We start from the raw sequence: 19239 nt of genomic DNA, 5'->3' as shown, positions 1-19239 counted from the left end.
CCCAAAGGCAAAGATAGCAGGGAAACTTGGTAAAACTGCCTTGGAGACCCATCAGGAATGCCACCATTTAGAAGTCTCCTATGATCTCCCAGCCATACTCATCATACTTCAAGGCGTCCAACAAGGTCTTGATGCTGTTGTAATCCTCTTTGAGGTGCACCGAGTGAGCCAGGGGAAGAGACGGGTACTTGTTACCATTATGGAGCAGCATGGCTTTGAGGCTCCTGGATGAGCTGTCAATGAAGAGGCGCCGCTCATTCTGGTTACGGGCGATTCCGATTGCCTCGAACAGACTGGTCACATTGTGGCAGAAGCAGAGTCCATCTTGACGGGTGAAGAAGCTGGAAAAAGGTTGGTGACGCTTCCTCTGATCTGCGACTTGCACACTTTCATCCAACAAGTTCCACTGCTTGAGCCTAGACGTCAATAAGCTTGGCATTGGACTTGGTGAGACCAAGATCTCTAATCAAGTCGTTGAGGTCTTTTTGGTTGGGGTAGTATGGGTTTCTCTCCTCAGCTCCACCTCTGAAATTGTCATCTGGATCTACAACGTCTTCCTCGCTCTCTGACTTGCTGCTCTCTTCTAAAGACGGTTGCTCTCTCTCCGGAGGAGTGGGTACGGGGAGCTCATGGCAGTGTGGCACCGGGGCGATGGATGAAGGAAGGTCCGGATACGTGATAGCAGGTGCATTCTTGCCAGTCCGACGTTTGGAAGGGTCCACCATGCAGAAGTAGCAGTTGCTTGAGTGGTCAGTGGGTTCCCGCCAAATTCTTGGGATAGCGAACTTCATGGCTCTCTTTTCCCCTCTGTACCATCCTACAAAAATACATTTATTTCACCCATGACTAATGTGTAAGAGATTCTCGCAACATTTTTCATATATGACATATTTTTTCAATAACATTGAAAATTGTAAAACATTTTAAAATTAAAAACTTTTAGAATTTTAAAAATTTTATAACAAAATTCTGAGCAACAATTGTCCATCTTACCTTCCAGAGTTTTTTTTGCAGTGCTCGCAGGTGAAATGAGGTGCCCAGGGTTTGTCTTGATCCCCGACAGGCATGGCGAAATATGCATTGTAGGCCTCACACATCTTAGCAGATGCTTCCATGGAGTACTTTTTCGCTCGTCTTGATAAATTGGCCGCAGACATAGCAAAATGCATCTGCCGGATGCTTGCAGCCTCTTGATGCCATCTCAGAAAAATGTAGATATGTATCCACTTAGGCAGCTGGAACTAAACTGAATTGGTGGGCTTAAGGCCCCTGTATTTATCCTACTATTTATATTACTGGAAAGTTCTAGAAAGTTCTAGAAGTTACTCCAAGTTTACTCAGCACTGAATCTATCTGGAATGTTCTGGAAAATAGGTACATTTCAAAATATCACTGTCCTGGTCACAAAAGCAAAGTTTGTGGGGAATAATAGCCATTTTCTATACTTTTGAGGCATAAGCAATTAGGAAATAACACTTACTACCCAGGAACCAAAAAAAAAAAAAAAATTGTTACACAGTGTAATCAGTCAGAAAAAGAGCAAATGAAAAGATAAAAAGAAACTGACATTTTAGAAGAGACAAAATCATATTGAGTGAAACATTGCCTAGTGGTAGATGACTATTTACAGTAGTTGTACTTGCCATAGCTCCAGGTAATACACTTGATGCTTTTTAGTGGCTATTAACTTCACTATAACAACAAAAACACTGCATTTGCAGGATATTTTAAAAATGATTAAAGCCTCTATATTGCTCACAGAATATTGTATTGTGCTTGCCACGAAGAAGAGTAATATTCTGCCAGAGCTATGCATTATTTAGGCATGTTGTTCCACCACTCAATGTCTACAATTGACTGTGTTATGCTGTGTCTGTTTATTTAGGAACTGTCAGTATGTGGCAGCTGTCCTTCCGGTTATAGGACAGACCTGCCGATTGGGGCTTAACATGCTACAACATATATTGTACTGTTTTGTTGTGGAATCTTACTGAAAAACAAAGTGTAATAATCTTCTATACCATATTGCAACATACAGTATAATTAATAACCCAGCTCTGCCTACAGTATCCAGAGGTTTATGTATTCACCCATGTAAGCTGATTTAACTTGCTCGGGTCAAGACGTTTACTGTACATGCAGTATGTCTTAACTGGGTACTTGATATTTGGTAGTGCGTGAGTGTATCTGCTTGTCTTATTACAATGTATACAAAGTCTTGGAGAATGTGCTTACATGGCCAGATTGAATGAGACCTCTATCCTGAATTCGGCTCTTTTTAGATCTAGAGGGTGAAATAGAGAGCAATATGAAGGACCTGTCCCAATTCGCCCCTCAGCAGCCACCAGATACCCCAGAAGAGGAGGAGGTGATGCTGGCCCCTGCGCTATCCCAGGACGGCTATAACGAGTACACAGCCCAAGGCTGTGAGAACAAATGCCACTCTCACTTCCACGACACCATTGGCCAGGCGGACGATCTGCATCATCACCACCACGATTATCACCACATCCTGCACCACCACCATTCCCAGAACCACCACCCCCACAGCCACAGCCACCACTATTCCCGGGAGCAGTTCAAAGGGGCAGGCATAGCCACCCTGGCATGGATGGTGATCATGGGGGATGGGCTGCACAATTTCAGTGACGGCCTAGCCATAGGTAACCTCTCCAAACTGCATTTTCCATCCTCTGTAATCCCTTGTAACCAGAGATAAATTAATCTACTTTCTTATCTAGTTCTTGATAACTTTATTTCATGAAGTGATGTGGTGCCAATTAGGGCTGTACAGATTTTTAAACATTTAAAAGGTAAACAAAAGCAAAAATCTCCCAAATCCATATTATTTTATTACACGTTTAGTTGAGAAAGATATTTATATTTATATAAAGATCTTTATATTTTCCCTAAAACTTTCAACATTTATCATTTGCAGTACCAATAATACAGTACATCAGGGTTATGTCAAATCTAAGTACCTTAGTTGTTTATTTCAAGTTTTGTTCAAAGGGTGCTATGACACTTTTTGTAATGTAAATGTTTGAATTTTCTCCAGCATGTCTAAATGGGGTGATTTGGGGTGTTGAATCTTTCAATATTATTCCATTTGCAGGGGCTGCTTTCACAGAAGGGATATCAAGTGGACTGAGCACATCTGTTGCTGTTTTCTGTCATGAGTTACCTCATGAGCTGGGTAAGGCCATCCTTGATACTCCAAATATAATAGTATAGAAATGCACTGTCAATAGATTGGGTTGCAGTGTTTTTTACATTGACCCTCAAAAATAAACCAGTGGTAGGTGCTGATAACACTATGTAACACAATTTTTGTTCCTGGGTAGTAAGTGTTATTTCCTAATTGCTTATGCCTCAAAAGTATAGAAAATGGCTATTATTCCCCACAAACTTTGCTTTTGTGACCAGGACAGTGATATTTAAAAATATCACTATTTCCAATGGGGAAAACGGGCAAATGTGTGTCTTTTCGTTCACATAAAGTTAGAAAAAAACAACATATGAATCCAAATGAACATATATTTATACTAAAGTAATACAAAAATGACTACAAAAGATTTAGAAGTGAGTAGTTTTTCGAGATTTACGATTCTACTGTAAATTTACAGTAGAATCGTAAATCTCAAAAAACTATAAATGAATAATAACATTAGTAAACACACAGACACTGACGCATGCGCATATCTCAAAATAAGGTAGGGTGCAAAATTTAGCATGACAGCATCACCACTTTACGGATGGTCAATTGTGCTAAATCTTAATGCAGAATGCAAATGGTACCTGAACGCAATAAAATAATTACATAATACGTTAGTGTGTGGTTTTTTTTTGCCTATGAGATTGGCCATGATTTGATATGTATAAAGTGTATTGTTTCTTAAAATAAACTTGATTGTACTGCATTTATATTTTAGCTGAGCAATAAAAAGTATTTCTCTGCAATCTTTCTGTAGGAGAAGTTTCTTTTAAATCCCACGATATCATGATATGACAATTATTATTATCGATATGATATCAAAATATTGATATTGGTGCCCATCACGAATAAGAAGTATGTTAGTAACATACATCCTCCACTGTGGTTGACCATGACTTATCAACAGTATATATTTAACAGTATAGAATAAGAATAATGAAATGTTTAATCACAATTTGATAGCCATTATCCAGATTTCCTGTATGCATCAATGTAAATGTGACATAGTCTGTGTAAGTCGTCTGCTAAATAAACAAATAATAATAATAGACCGATGGATGAACAGACAGGCAGACCCCCCACTCCTCCATAACCACAGAATCAGATACTCTCAGTATTATACTCAATGTTAATACCAAGCTTTACGACAAATAAATGGTTCTTCAGATACAGTGGTTTGCAGAAGTATTCACCCCCTACCAATAATGTCACATTTTGTTGAATTACAAATAATGTATGCACAGTTTTTCAAACAAACTTTTTTTTTTTTTTATTCAAAGCTGTAGTGGTTAAACTGAACACTGGTATATGAGAAGGGGGTTAAATGTCAGCAAAACATGCAAAAAAAATGCACAAAATGAAATTTACTGGTTGCATAAGTATTCAGCCCTTAGTAGAAGCACCTTTTGCAGCAATTACTGCTATGAGTCTTTTTGGATAGGTCTCTACTAGCTTTGCACAGTATGATGGTGAAATTTTTGCGCATTGTTCACGGGAAAATTTTGCCAGTTCTGATAACTTTGTTGGGGATCGTCGATTGACTGCAATCTTCAAGACTCTCCATAGATTTTCGATTTGAAGTTAAGACTTTGACTGGGCCACTCGAGAACATTAATTCACTTCTAGTTCAACCACTCCAGTGTGGCTTTGGCTTTGTGTTTCGGGTCATTGTCCTGCTGGAATGTGAATTTCCTTCCCAGTTTCAGATTCTTGGCTGACTCGAAACAGGTTTCCCTCAAGGATTTGCCTGCACTGGAATTTAGACCGAAAAGTAAAAATTTTTTCTCGTCTGACCACAAAACCTTTTTCTACATGTCTGTAATATCATCTGCATACTTTTTCGCAAACTCCATACATGCTTTAAGATGAGGCTTTTTGAGTAATGGCTTCTTTCTTACCACCCGTCCATACAGGCCAGCTTTGTGTAGGGACCAGCTTATTGTTGATGTGTGAACACTGACTCTCATCTCAGACACAGAACTTTGCGGATCTCTCAAGGTCATTGTTGCCTTCAGAGTGACATCCCGAACCAGTTTCCTGCTTACCCGGCTGCTCGGTTTGGGAGAGCGACCTGATCTGGGTAGTGTCTGGGTGGTATGATGCATCTTCCACTTCTTAACCCTTTGCGGTCCATTTATTCAGTGCTTGTCAGGCGCTTCAGGTCAAATTTATTTTTACACAAGGTTTATGTGCTGTTTAATTTTTTATTCCCCCCCCCCCCCCCCCCCCCCCCCCCCTCCCCCCGGGTAAAACATGTTTAAAAGGCATTGAATCGCAAAAGGACACTCAGTACTGTATCTACAACCCACAAAAAGATCTGACCAAATTCAATGTGAAAAATGTGCAAAAATGCAGAAAATCAGACAGGGGGCAAATACTTTTTCACGGCACTGTGTGTGTGTGTGTGTGTGTGTGTGTGTGTGTGTGTGTGTGTATTATTTATTATTTATTATTATTATTTTATTATTATTATTATTTTCAGGGGATTTTGCTGTACTTCTCAAAGCTGGCATGACTGTAAAGCAGGCCATTCTGTACAACATGCTTTCAGCAATGATGGCATACCTGGGCATGATAACTGGGATACTCATCGGCCATTATGCTGAAAATATATCTATGTGGATATTTGCCTTAACAGCTGGGTTGTTTATGTATGTGGCTCTGGTGGATATGGTAAGTACATATTTATCTGACAAGGCAGTTTTCTACATGACTTTCCCCAGAACAGCCCAATGAGTGGGAACATGTTACCACCTTATATTATGTACTAATATATAATCACTTACAATTCATTTTAATGTAAGCTTTTGGGTCCAAAATTCATGTCTGTTGTCTTACTAAAATGATCATTCAGTAGTGTCTGTTAACATTCTTCCATAGTTTGACTTCTTTGACTACATGTTAAATAATCCAGTTAGCTCAATGTAGGATCAGAAACAGTGTTTGACTTCTTTTTGTTTTAAAAATACATATTGAGCTGACATATTCAACATGGGTTTTTATTGTAACTATCTTCATTTAAAACATAAATCCATTGATTTTAATGGCACAAGTTTGAATCAATTCATGAATCAAATCTTTCACTTAAATATAATAACTGAAATGCAAAATGCTGTGAAGTACTAAAGACAAAGTCAGAGTCAGCACTTTCATTTAACACATGATAAATGTATTTACTGAAGCAGCTGCCTGTCTGCCTTGGTATTTAGTAGTTTATTTATTTTGGGATAAACTGTTTCTAGGATTCTGATTCTGTCGTGGCTTTGGTCTTCATTTGAAGTTAAAAGAACAAGTAAAGCCTTGTTAAATTTGACATTTTATGTAGCAATGTACTTTTACATTCTACAGTCCAAGCCATTTGTGCTTTGCACTGTTTGAAATCCACCCAGTACATATTTAAATATGCAAGACTTGAGCTATGTAATGCACACTTGGTATTCAGCAATGCATGCATAATAAAACAAAAATAACTATCAAATATGAATATTTGTTGATAAATGATAATCTTGAAATTAAGCTTCAAACAGGGCCCTGTTCTCTCTTAAAATGTTTCAAATTACAGTATTTATTTATGTGTTGTTTGAGCGGAAATGTGTGCAGCAGAGAGGATCCTTCCAATTAAAACTGAATTTTGAAGTAGTGTAAAATACAGAGATTTATTCAAGCGTAATTGGTGCAATAGATCAGTTAATAGAAATGTGTGAAATACCTGAGGCCACCTCCAGATGCCAAACAGCTATATATATATATATATATATATATATAATATATATATATATATATATATATATATATATATATACAAACATATACAGTTGTAGTCAAAACTTTACATACCCCAATGGAAATTTATTTATGGAAAAAATATTTTGTAACACAAGTTTTGCTTTTGTGGATGAGGAAAAAAGTTACAAAAAATCATTATTAATTTCAGCTTTTTTTTAACTTTTTTGCAAAACTCCAAAAATGCTAATTCAAAAGTATTTATACCCTGACAAGGAAAATGAAATGATAGTTAATTGTGGCACCTTTAGCAATGGTAAACTCTTTTCAATGATTAAGATATTTGTCAATGAGCTTTTGGCATGGTTCTTTAGTGATTTTTGATCATTTTTTAATGCAAAGTTCGTCATTCAAATTCCAAGGACTTCTCTTGCGCACGCCTTCTTCAACTCATACTAGAGATTCTTAATCGGATTTAGGTCTGGACTGACTAGCCATTCCCGAACCTTTGATTTTAGTCTTCTTTAACAATTCTGAAGTAGATTGTTGTTGTGTTCGAACATCCAGTTGCGCTTTAAACCATGTTTTGTAGCAGAGGCTTTCAGATGATTGGCCAGTATCTTTTGGCAAGCTATGGAATCCGTTTTACCATGTTTTGGAACTAAATTCCCTGTGCCATTAGAGGAAAAACAGCCCCATGGAATGATATTGCTACCTCCATGCTTGAAAGCAGGTGTGGTTTTCTTTTCTTTGTACGCCTCACCAGACTTTCTCCAAACATAACGACTCAGTGTGACCAAATAGCTCGATTTTTATTTCATTAACATGCCACAAAACCTTTGACCAGAACTCCTATCCATCATTCAACTTCTGTTTTGCAAACTTTAAGTGATTGTCTTTATGATGTTTTCCTATGAGTGGCTTTTTCCTTGGCCTGCAACCATTGAGACCTTCACCATGCAATACTCAATCTATGGTTGAAATGAAAATCCCAGTCCCACTCGCAGCCAATTCACTTTGAATATTTTTGGCAGTCAATCTGGGATTGTTATTAACCTTCCTCCCAATTCTTCTGCTTGTTCTTGGAAAAAAGACTTATTTCTTCCATACCGATGGAGCGTTGTGACAGTACCATGAGTCTTATACTTCTGATAATGGAAACAATAGTTGAAATTGGGATACTCAAATGCTTGGAAATCATCTTGTATCCTTCTCGAGCTTCTTGACAAGAAATAATTTTCTGCCTAAGGTCTTCAGATAGCTCTTTACTTTTTTCATATTGCCTTATTGGTAATGACAGCAATCATCCTATGCCTAACCCTTTTATACTCTCTAATAATGTTCACCTACAATCCAGCATTTTCTAGAATTAGGTTCAATTTATCATATTTCTAGCACCTTGTAGATAATAGCATCAAAGTGTATGAATACTTTTGAATTAGCATTTTTTGTAATTTTGCAAAAAAAAAAAAAAAAAAAAAAAAAAAAAAAAAACTCTTGACATCTATTTCTTGTCATTTTTTTTCCCTCATCCACAAAACCAAAGCTTTTGCTACAAAAGATTTTTCTATAAAGATTCTATAAAACTTCCATGGAAATAGAACATTCTACAGTATGGTCTAATATTCATGTATTAACTTGCAGGTGCCCGAAATGCTGCACAATGATGCTGGCGATCATGGCTTTAGCCACTGTGGCTACTTCCTGTTGCAGAATGCTGGAATTCTACTGGGGTTCAGCATCATGCTTGTCATTGCCATATTTGAAGACAAAATTTTGTTGGACATTAAACTGTGATGCAGTACATTTAGTCTTGTTACTCCAAAGCCATTGCTACATAAGCCAACAACAGTAAAACTTCTGATGCTTATATTTGTTTCTACCTTGAATGCTTTTACTTATAAGGGAGTTTTGTGTTGCTAACTGTAAAGTGACTTATTTTCGTATTGTTACGAATACTGCCTAATACAGAATTGTCTGTAGTGTTCATGTTACATTCTGTACTATGTTATAATGGCATTTTCTCTTTGCTTTAAGTGTGTGCTGGTAGTGTAATGTATTAGTTAATGCTCACCAATAGACTTGTGTCACAAGCAGTTTTACATTTTGTTACAAAAAACAATGACGTTTATAGATATGAAGAGTGCTCTGTGGTGCAAGAGAAAAAGAAAAATGTAATACTGGTGTGTTATACCAAGGTTGAAATTCCCTGTACCAAACTTTGGTTTAACACTTCAGAAAATGCCTTTTGCGTAATTAGAATATACCCCCAGTTGGTGATATAAGATGTAAGCACATAAGTTAAAATGTGTCCTTGTTTTCAGCGATAATATTAATATATTTAAAAGTATTTGAATACTTAGGAAATTTGTTTTAAAAGACAGTATAGTCACTTATCAATGGAAGCACATCTCTTTACATAATTTTCATACTTAAACAGTAAAAGTAGTGGGGTTCCGAAAAATATAGTGTTTTACGTCCCCACTTGTTGCTACAACTGCTTAAATAATGCAACTGTTTTTTTTTTTTTAATTTTCATTGTTAATAATCTGACAACCTTTTACGCTTCTAAATTCTGTTTCAGAGCTCTTTTCAAAATTGCCACTCTAGTGCACTGTAAGGACTATTGCCCACATTGTCAAACAGGTAACACAGCAATAATGATCCATGATGTGGTACGGATCAGAAAAGCCGGAGCACTTGTTTAAAATTTTTGTAAAATAATGAATTGCTCTTTCTGCAGTAATTTCGAGCAGTGGTGCGCGCTTTTAATATGAAGCCCCCTTTTCTTAGCATACATTTTGTTGCGCCCCCCATGAAACTGATATTAAAACGTTAGAACGTAACTATATTTTAAGTTTTTTTTTTTTTTTTTTAAATTTAGGATTTAATGTAAATCACATATTTTGTCCTAGATTTAACCACAAAAAGTCCAATATTCCATGAATAATGCAGTTTGCTCAGAATTCCCTCTGTGGTCTGGTAGTCTTCAGACTTCAATATCCCAGCGGTGGACGGTGTTGTGTTGTGGTCATTTCCAATAGCCTAAATAATAAATCAGCACAAGAAATATTCTATTTCCTTCAGTTCAGGTACCTCATACACAATAGTGAAGATGGTTTGTGAACTTTTTTTTTAATCTCAACATTTTTTAAACATGTACAGAATAAAAGTATGGACCACTTGGTTTTTTTTAATTAGGTGCTCAGTTTTTGGAGTTTAAGCAGTGGTGGCTCCTTGAGGTATGCAAGGGAGGTACTGCCACCTCGAAAATTTAAGCAAAAAATAAATTTAAAAATCAGATACTGAATGATCACATACGTTTACTTTTATTTGCATAAATATTACTTATTTTGCACACAAGAAGCTCCACGAAGGGAGTTGAGCGCAATATCAGTTGATGGAAAATCTGGCTTCTCTGTGCTAGAGGAGCGGAGGACAAAGTAGATTTTACCTACTCCTGAAGTGATTAGCCAATCATATTCCTTCTACTTTTATCTTGCAATGTTATAAATGTTAAAAAAACACAGCAAAAGAAGACAGGAGGCGAGTCTCTTCCACTCTGTCTGCCACTCATTGGTCTCACTCTGCCTGAACTCCAGTGTGTGTTGATTTGTGTGGAAGGTGGCAGTAGAGAAAACGAGAAGTGAACGGTGATACCGGTAACTCTTGTTTTCGTTTTTTTTTAATAAGTTAAAAAAAAAAAAAAAAAAAAAAAACATAACCAAGCATACAGGTGTGTAAAGTGCTTTATTTCAAATGTTCAGCACTTGGTTTTCTGCCATAATTTAAAGTCTGATAGATAATGCCATGACAAGTAAACTTGTTGGTTGGCAGTGAATTAGACCAATTACATTTTTTTTATTATTATTTATTTATTTTGTTTATCATAATCGTCCTCTTGGGGATTTTTTATTTTTTTATATAATGGGCATAGTACTGTCTTTATTATTATTGTTATGATGATGATTATGATATGGTGTAGGTACTATTGTCTGGTTTGATGATTGCATATTCAGTTGTTAGCGCTTTGCTTTGTTGGTGTATCGTATGGTAAACAAAAATAAGTGTTTAAGTAAATTGCAGCATTTGTATTTAATAGCATCTTTTCAAATGTAATAGCGAAAAAGTCGGACCATTTTAATTGCCATCTAAAGTCAGTTGTTTTAATTTAAGAAAATTCCAGTTGACCAAAAAAAAAAACAAATCCAGGACATTAGTTCCGCTTCATTCAGAAATCCCTGTTTAAAAAATGAAGAAAAAAATAATAATAATAATAATAATAAAGTTCAATTTTAATGTTAGTTTTAAATGTGTCATCAACTTTAGTTACATGTTTTCAGTAAAAAAAAAAAACAAAAAAAAACGATTGTACACAAGTACACAAACGATTGACTACAAGTCCACCAGCGAAAAAAACATGTTCTGAGGGCTGTACTTGCACACTCTCAATAGCATTTCTCTATGCGTGCGGTTATAGTGTGCTTCAGAGATACACAGTGTTTCCTGCTTCACAAAAGCCATTAATTTGAGAAATCCTGCACCTTCAACAAAACTAATTGGCAGCATGTCTTCAGTTACCATGGTGCACAAAAGCTCATTTAATTTCTCGTTCCAGGTTGTGCCGTAACTATGTAATTTTCAGAAACAAATGTTTGCTTACTGTCATCTTTATTTCCTGTTGAAACACACGGTTGCTTAAGTTTCAGATGATTTAGTATTGTTCTAGTGCTGTTTGCATAAGTAAGTTCTGCATTACATAATTTACATTTAACACTTTTCTTTAACTTTTTTGAAATTATTCCACAGAGTTCCTTTTCAAACTGTCACAAGTGACCCTAAAATCCCTTCTCTTGTATAAAGTACTAGCTCCTCTCTAACGGAAGGCCTATGATGCAGAAGTATAGGGCCCTTCGATAGAACCATCTTCACTTCTTTGGGGGTTCTCCACTGATGCTGGAAATGAAAGTGAGGCATGGGAACCCATTGATATGAAAAATACTGAATTCTGGCCAACTCAGATATATTGGATGGAAGCTATACCTAATAAAATAGCCATTTTGTGATCAAGTTGTAGTACATTAAGATAATCATTTTCAGTCCAGAAGTAATCCTCCCTGTGGAAGACTCTGAAGAGAGGGAAAGACAGACACATACTTAACTTACAGTGTGGGTGTCATAAGTGTAGAACTAGGCTGACTCAACCAGGACCAAAAACATGCCCTGCTTGCACACACATGGTCAAACATTGTAAAATTATTATTTTTATATTATTATTATTAGTTTATTTAGCAGGCACCTTTATCCAAGGTGACTTACAGAGACTAGGTTTTTTGAACTATGCATCAGCTGCAGAGTCACTTACAAGAATGCCTCACCTTATAGACAGAGCACAGGGAGGTTCAGTAACTTGCTCAGGGGCACACAATCAGCTGGGATTTGAACCGGGGACCTCCTGAAGTCCTTTAACCACTGGACCACACAGCCTCCTGTGTTTGAATGCAATGATGTACATGGTGTATTATTCTCATTTGCATGTTTATCCAAAAAATGTAAAGATAATTGAATGTATGGGATGTGACGCAGTTCACCCAGTTAAATGAATTAATGGGAAAATTAGAATGTAAAGATGGGAGTCCGACTAGCCGGTTTAAAGTTTTATGCAGGTTTTAGGACGCTTAAAACTGTTACCCACACTTGAGATTGATCCCAGAAACAGTGATTGCCTTTACAGAGCCATTGAGAGCTCTGATTTGTTAAACTTTGAATAAACCGAGTCTGTGTGATTCTTGATTGACTGTTGTCCGGGTATGTTAAAATCTGTAAGCCAGTACACAAACTATCCACTTACAGGAGTTCAAACCATCTATTTGTTCTCCTGATCCTCCCCTAGTTCTACTAGAGAATAAAAGAAGTGCACAAACTAGGGATGGGTCGGTATACCGTTTTTTCGGTTTACCGCGTATTAATACCATTGCTTTTATTCTAAACAGCAATTATCGTGATTCGGTTATATAACTGTTAACGCATTTTTCAACTGCAAACACGCTTCTTCTAAATCAAGCGATGTACTTGCAGCCTTAGCAAAGTGTCTGAGGAAGATCTTTTTGTGAACTGATACTGTATTTTGATAATGGTTTTGAAGGAAATTGTCAAATACACAATTACATGTTTCAATGACTGCATTCTGTTACCTAAAGCTTGCTGTGGCAACTGCTCTTGGCTGCTGCTTGCTGACAGAAAAAAGTCAGAAAAAAACAACATATGAATCCAAATTAACATGTATTTATATTAAAGTAATACAAAAATGACTACAAAAGATTTAGAAGTGGGTAGTTTTTCGAGATTTACGATTATACTGTAAATCACTTTCACGAATCAGCCCCCAAATGTAGTCTCCCATCATGTTCTCATTATACTGTCCTTGGTAGCGACGTTCAAAGTCCAGTATATTCTGGTGGAAGCGCTCGCCTTGCTCCTCCGAATACGCTCCCATGTTCTCCTTGAATTTATCAAGATGAGCATTAAGGATATGGACTTTGAGGGACATCCTACAGCCCATTGTGCCGTAGTTCTTCACCGGAGTCTCAACCAGCTCCACATAGTTTTCGGCCTTGTGATTGTCCAGGAAGCCCCGAACCACTGCAACAAAGCTGTTCCAAGCCGCTTTTTCCTTACTAGTGAGCTTCTTGTGTTACATAGTGTAATCATTGTGAAAGCTTACTTGTGCAATGTCGTAAATGTGAATCCAGTAACACGTTTCAGTGTTAAAATACTTCTTTTTTTTTTTTTTTTTTTTTTTTTTTTTTTTTGCTATACAGGCAGTCCTCGCACTTACGACCTAATTGGTTCCCAAAAGTCTCATTATAAGACGAAGCACATTTTCCCATAGAAACAATCTTATAAATTGGGGTTACGTTACTGACTCTTCAGCCAGATAGTATAATTTTACAAAAATGACCCGTTATATTGTACTCATGCAAATATTTATTTAAATCTTTACACTCAGCCCGGTGATTACAAGTATATTACTCAGACACCTACCTGTGACAGAGTTCACAGCTTAGGTTTCGTTTTGAGTCAATTGCTCTTATTGGACATTGTTATGGGCAAATAAAACAATTAAAAAACAGTTATATGCGTAAAGAAAACCCGCTAGACTGTCAGGGCCACCGCGACAGGTACTGCAGTTCAGACACCGAGCATGTTCACATGACGAATGATTCAGGTCTCACCGTATCGAAGTCGAAGCGTCATAAGTCGAGAATCGCCTGGACATATTTTATTTATCTGGTTGAAATAATAAACCACTCATCTCAGCTCGTAAATAATAACCTGTGGTACATGTTTGTGTTTTAAGCAAAAGACCGAACATTTTCCAATTCTATTTGCCATCAGTTAAACAAAGTACTTATTTATTTATTTGTTTATTTAATATTCTACGTTAAAATGTTTAACAAACTACAGCACCACGCCATTTTGAACAAATAGATCTTAATACTGTTGTAATATAACATTGAGTGTACAACTTCAGTTTTTTGTTTTGTTTAATAATTATTCTGATAGTCTTTATAAAAAAAAAAGTTTTATAACTTTATAAAAAAAGTTATTTGGCATAGTAAAATACTAAATACCAAATGTTTAATTCATTCCATGAAAGGAAGTGTTATTTGTTGGTTTTATTTTTGTGAATTACGGTAATTTAAGTGATTTACATTAGTCTTTCTTTTAAGCTTTTATTTGATAACTTGCATGATGTACTGTATACCATGATATTAAGGATAAAGTATTTTTTAACAGTTATCATACCATGCACATTGTATACATTTTATAGATGTATGTAAGAAAATATTATAGTTTTAAACAATTAAATGTTTAACCCTTTGTCCGTTTATTCAGCGCTTGTCAGGCACAGCAGTTCCAATTTATTTTCATACACGCTGTTTTAAAATATTTTTTTCAGAGTAAAACCGGTTTAAAAGGCATAGCATATAGCAAAAGGACACATCTCCAGCCAAGCCCACCTCTTGTTCGATGTATTTTTCACATACCTCTTCAAAGTCGTGCATATCACCAAACTCCTCAATAATACGATGCAGATTAATTTTATTGCTATAGCATCTCAAAAAGCGCAGCTATCTTCTTTGTGTCCGTGTTATCTCTCTGGTGCAGGGGCTATGTGTATTGCTCAAATACTTCTTTCGGCTCCTATCGGTCTGACTCTGCCATTGAAAGGTTTTCTCTGCTTTTCCAGAGGAAAAATGACTAGAGACCTGTGCTTAATGTCTTTTTGATGTCAGACAGGTTCCGACATCGGACTAGAAAGCAAAAATTGTAATGTTGGGACCTTGTCCGACATAGGACCGCAAAGGGTTAAACTGTTACATCCCTAGTTATGGCATAGGTGACATTCGTTTTTACTATAGTGGTTGTTTTGTGGACTACCAGTACTGATAAACTACATGACTGTTTCAGAAATTGTTTTCTGCAACCTCAAGACATACATTTGATTAAAAATGTGTTTACTACTGACCTGAATTGAAATAACTTGTGTCCCATTTTTAATTCACTGGCCCCTAGGGTTTGAAATGAAAGAACACGCATCTTTGCTCCGAATGTTGCCTTTATTAATAAATTAAAACAAAACAAATTCTGCCATTTGTTCTCTCACCATATCATATAAATACATATTTAAAAGTATTTTAAATTGGTTTAAAATAGATATGATATTTATATTGTTGTTTAATGTAAACAGCTCATCAATAAAGGAGTTTAAGGCCTCAGTAAAAAACAGAAAGAAAAAAAAAGAACACTTGGTCAGTTTTCTCAAGCCACTACCAGGTACTGTAGCAACACAACATGTCACAAATCACAAACAAATCTGTATTGTCACCTTTTTTTTCAAATAAATACAAATTAAAATATGCTTTAGTAGTCCATTTAGATCTCAGCACATACAAAACATTGTAAAAATCAATCAGTGTTTTATAAATCATGTCATGATGACTTCGAATCAGAGCAAATGCATCTCATTTTCACACAATCCATCAAAAGTGCAGTCTATCAGGTTTTATCATGCCTTGCAACAACAACCAAATGTATAACCTTATAACTGAGTTATACAAGAGTTATCCTAATTAATGAATTATTTATCTTGTTTAAATGCACTTTGTATATATTTTTCTGTTTCGCATTTGTGGTATTTCCTGTAAAATACTGTACACAAAGATTAGATTGTTACAGGGGGGTTGGTTCACGGATACATTTGTACTAGTTGTACTGGGAGATAAGACACGTTTTAATATGCATACTAAATGCTCTTTAATTTTACCCACAAATGTAGTTCAACAAAACTTAGAGAACCTGATTTTACAAACATAAAAACCCTTAAAGCTAATGTAACAACTCAGTGGTAAATGTGAATATATCTCAAGCAATTTACATATTGTTAATGAAGAAAACTAAATTTTTTAAATTAAGATTAAATAGATATGCAATTGCATACTAAATGTTAAATTAATATTAAATAGATATGCAATTGACGTTAAATTTATGTTCAATTATTCCTTGTTACTTTCCATTAACATTTAAGTCAGAGTAACTATTTTCAATTAAAAACATGTAAACATTGGGAAATTATTACATATTTTCAAGGGTAACAAAACGTAATATAAATGGACGTGATCAGCAATTTAATTTTCAATCAACATTTGGTTAACATTTAGCACGAAACCAGCTATTGCAGATTTATTAAATATTAATTTAACATTAATTTAATATGCAATTGCATATCTATTTAATATTAATTTATGCCTGCAATATAAATCATTACCGAAAATATATAGGGAACTGCATCTCCCCGTTTTGCATGCCTGTAATAAGATTCAGAACCGATGGCAGTAAAGAGCTGTATCTGTTACAGATGTGATTTATGTTCTTTGGCAGCTCAGCTGCTTGAGAGCCATATAATCTATATTTAAATAATTCAGAAGCGCTAAGTGGGAACCTGCATCTGAAAAGTCTGTCTAACAGATTAATGCAAATCATCCATTTTGTGTGAGTATGGCAATGTTTAACTTGTTTAAATTATCGCGCTTCTAGTTACATCTCAATGAAGCGGATGATTTAAAAAAAAAAAAAAAAATTCTAAAAATGATTTGCTTAGTTAGCAAATTTTAGCTTAATGTAACAGGTATTTTTCTTGTATTTCCATACATGTTTTTAATACATTTGATCTGCATAACTAAATACATTGAAAAATACAGTGTATATTTTGGTACCTCTCTAAAACAATACAATATATACAATAGAACTTTAGTTTTGCTACTGCCTTTGCAATGCCCTTCAAGTGTAGAGGCATACAATGTACAAGATTTTGCCTTTCATCCCGTAAAATAGTTCTGTCTTCTGTTACATTGAAGAAATAAGGCACTTTTTCTGGCAGTCAGGAGCAGCCTGGTGGTGTTTTCGCTCAGTTTCCAATTTCTGTTTATTTGCTTCCAGCCCCTGCAGCAGTAACACAAACACATGATTAGTTTAATTGGATTTGTTAGCCTGTTCTATCACAACATTAAAAACATTACCTTAGCCTTAGAAAACCAATACCAGTCCTTTTCATATCTAATGTAACCATGTTTTGAAAATGTATTATCCTTTCTAATTTGGCCACTAGTTTTATGAAGTTTATTTGATGCTTTGAAGAACTCTGCAGGTAGTTATCAGTCAAAAATCTTGGTGTAAAAATGCCTGTGACTGCAAGCAGGGTTGCATTTCTTGAATCGTTAAAAAAAAAAATTAGAATATTAATTAATATGAATGCTTATCCCTATTTTACAATCATAATACAATTTTAGAAAAAGTAAGGTTAAAAGAAAAGTACTTTTGAACTTATGGAAACTCATAAGGCTTACTGCCTTTAACAGGAAAAAAGTAACAAAATAACAGGAATTTGTGCCTTGTAGTGCTGTGACAGTTTATTGTCTAATACAGTATTTCTTTGATACCTGCATATGTGAGCTGAGGTTATGGGCAATGAAATTCAGTTCATCATTTTTTTTCTTTTAGGCATCTCAGTTGCTCATGAAGAACACTTTCCTCCAAGTCTGTCTCTGTTGAAAAAAGTGTAAGCTGGTATAAAGAATTTCTTAATTGTAATTAAAGCTGTATTTTTTTTCCATGGTTAGCATAGAATTTACAATTTCTGTGAAACGTACCCATTGCTATATAATATATATTTCCCGGTGACAACTTCCATTTCTGAAAGAATAGTGTAAAAATATTTAGAAAATGATTCTGTATCATCTGCCATTCGGTTAAAATAAATCCACCAGTACCAGCTTTTTCATTTTGACTTGAAATATTGAAAGCTCAGTTCACATCTATTGGACAGCAAATACTGAACAAAGACAGCTGGTCCAAATTTATTTTATTATCCACTAAAACCAGCCAATTAATTCTTTGCACCGACAAAAGCAACCAGCCCAGTTCCTGCAACTGCAGAGTCAGCCAATTGCAGCCTGTCAGCTCGACTGGAGCTCAGACAGCATCTTTCAGCAACAACAACAACAAAGCTAACACTGTCCAGATAAACTAAAAGCAGTTATGACAAGTTATTTATTTATTTTTTCTCTCATTTATTTATGCGATTCTTTATGAACATTTTTGGGACTATTTTTCTAAAAGCTTTTCTCAGCGAAGAGATACCTGATGAATCATTACAAGTTCAATGTAAATGCATGTTTTAAAGAAAATTGAGAAATTGTTTTCTAATATCGATATTGTCCTCTCAGTGAAGGCTCTACCACGTGATAGTTGAGCTTCACTTTCGTTGGTGCCCTCGCCTTTGGCTCGGACACATAACTCCTTTCATTGTCAACACCCCACGGTAGAGCCTTCAACAGTGCGCACAATCGCTTAAATATATTTCTATCACTGAAACGTAAATATGGCAAACACTTCCCCTATTGATGCACTACCTCTTACACTGCATTTAGCAACCTGGCAGTTGGTTTCATTTGCTTTTGGTAAATGACTGAACACTGCATGGAGTTGCACAATTTCTTTAAAATGTCTTCAACAAAAAAGACAGCAGCTGCATCAAAATCGGAAATGTTTCTGCTAAAGATTTTTACATTTATTCAAATATTTTATATTTATTTTGTTAGATAATTCACTGACCGTGAAAATAGAATGTCTTAAAATGTGGATATAAAAAATATTCTAGCATTTACTGTTTTTCAGGTAAGCATTTAAATATTTAGGAAAATTGAACATTATCAATTTTGAATGTGGCAATGCTATTT

General features: G+C 35.5%; 1 protein-coding gene across 2 annotated transcripts in view; it reads left to right on the top strand.

Annotated features, from left to right (window-relative positions):
• The window catches only part of slc39a6 (solute carrier family 39 member 6), a 71139-nt gene extending 58878 nt beyond the window's left edge, over window positions 1–12261 (top strand). For both annotated transcript variants that reach the window (XM_041248033.1, XM_041248032.1), the window contains exons 8-11: window positions 2283–2663; window positions 3116–3196; window positions 5697–5887; window positions 8582–12261. In XM_041248033.1, the coding sequence (XP_041103967.1) occupies window positions 2283–2663; window positions 3116–3196; window positions 5697–5887; window positions 8582–8734 (806 nt within the window). In that variant the 3' untranslated portion in view covers window positions 8735–12261. The remainder of the gene's footprint in view (window positions 1–2282; window positions 2664–3115; window positions 3197–5696; window positions 5888–8581) is intronic.
• The last annotated feature ends 6978 nt before the right edge of the window (window positions 12262–19239 follow it).

This window comes from Polyodon spathula, chromosome 4, assembly GCF_017654505.1.
Source record: "Polyodon spathula isolate WHYD16114869_AA chromosome 4, ASM1765450v1, whole genome shotgun sequence".
Taxonomy (NCBI): Eukaryota; Metazoa; Chordata; class Actinopteri; order Acipenseriformes; family Polyodontidae; genus Polyodon; species Polyodon spathula.
Note: the sequence above shows the minus strand (reverse complement) of the source record. Positions and strands in the feature narration are given on the sequence as shown.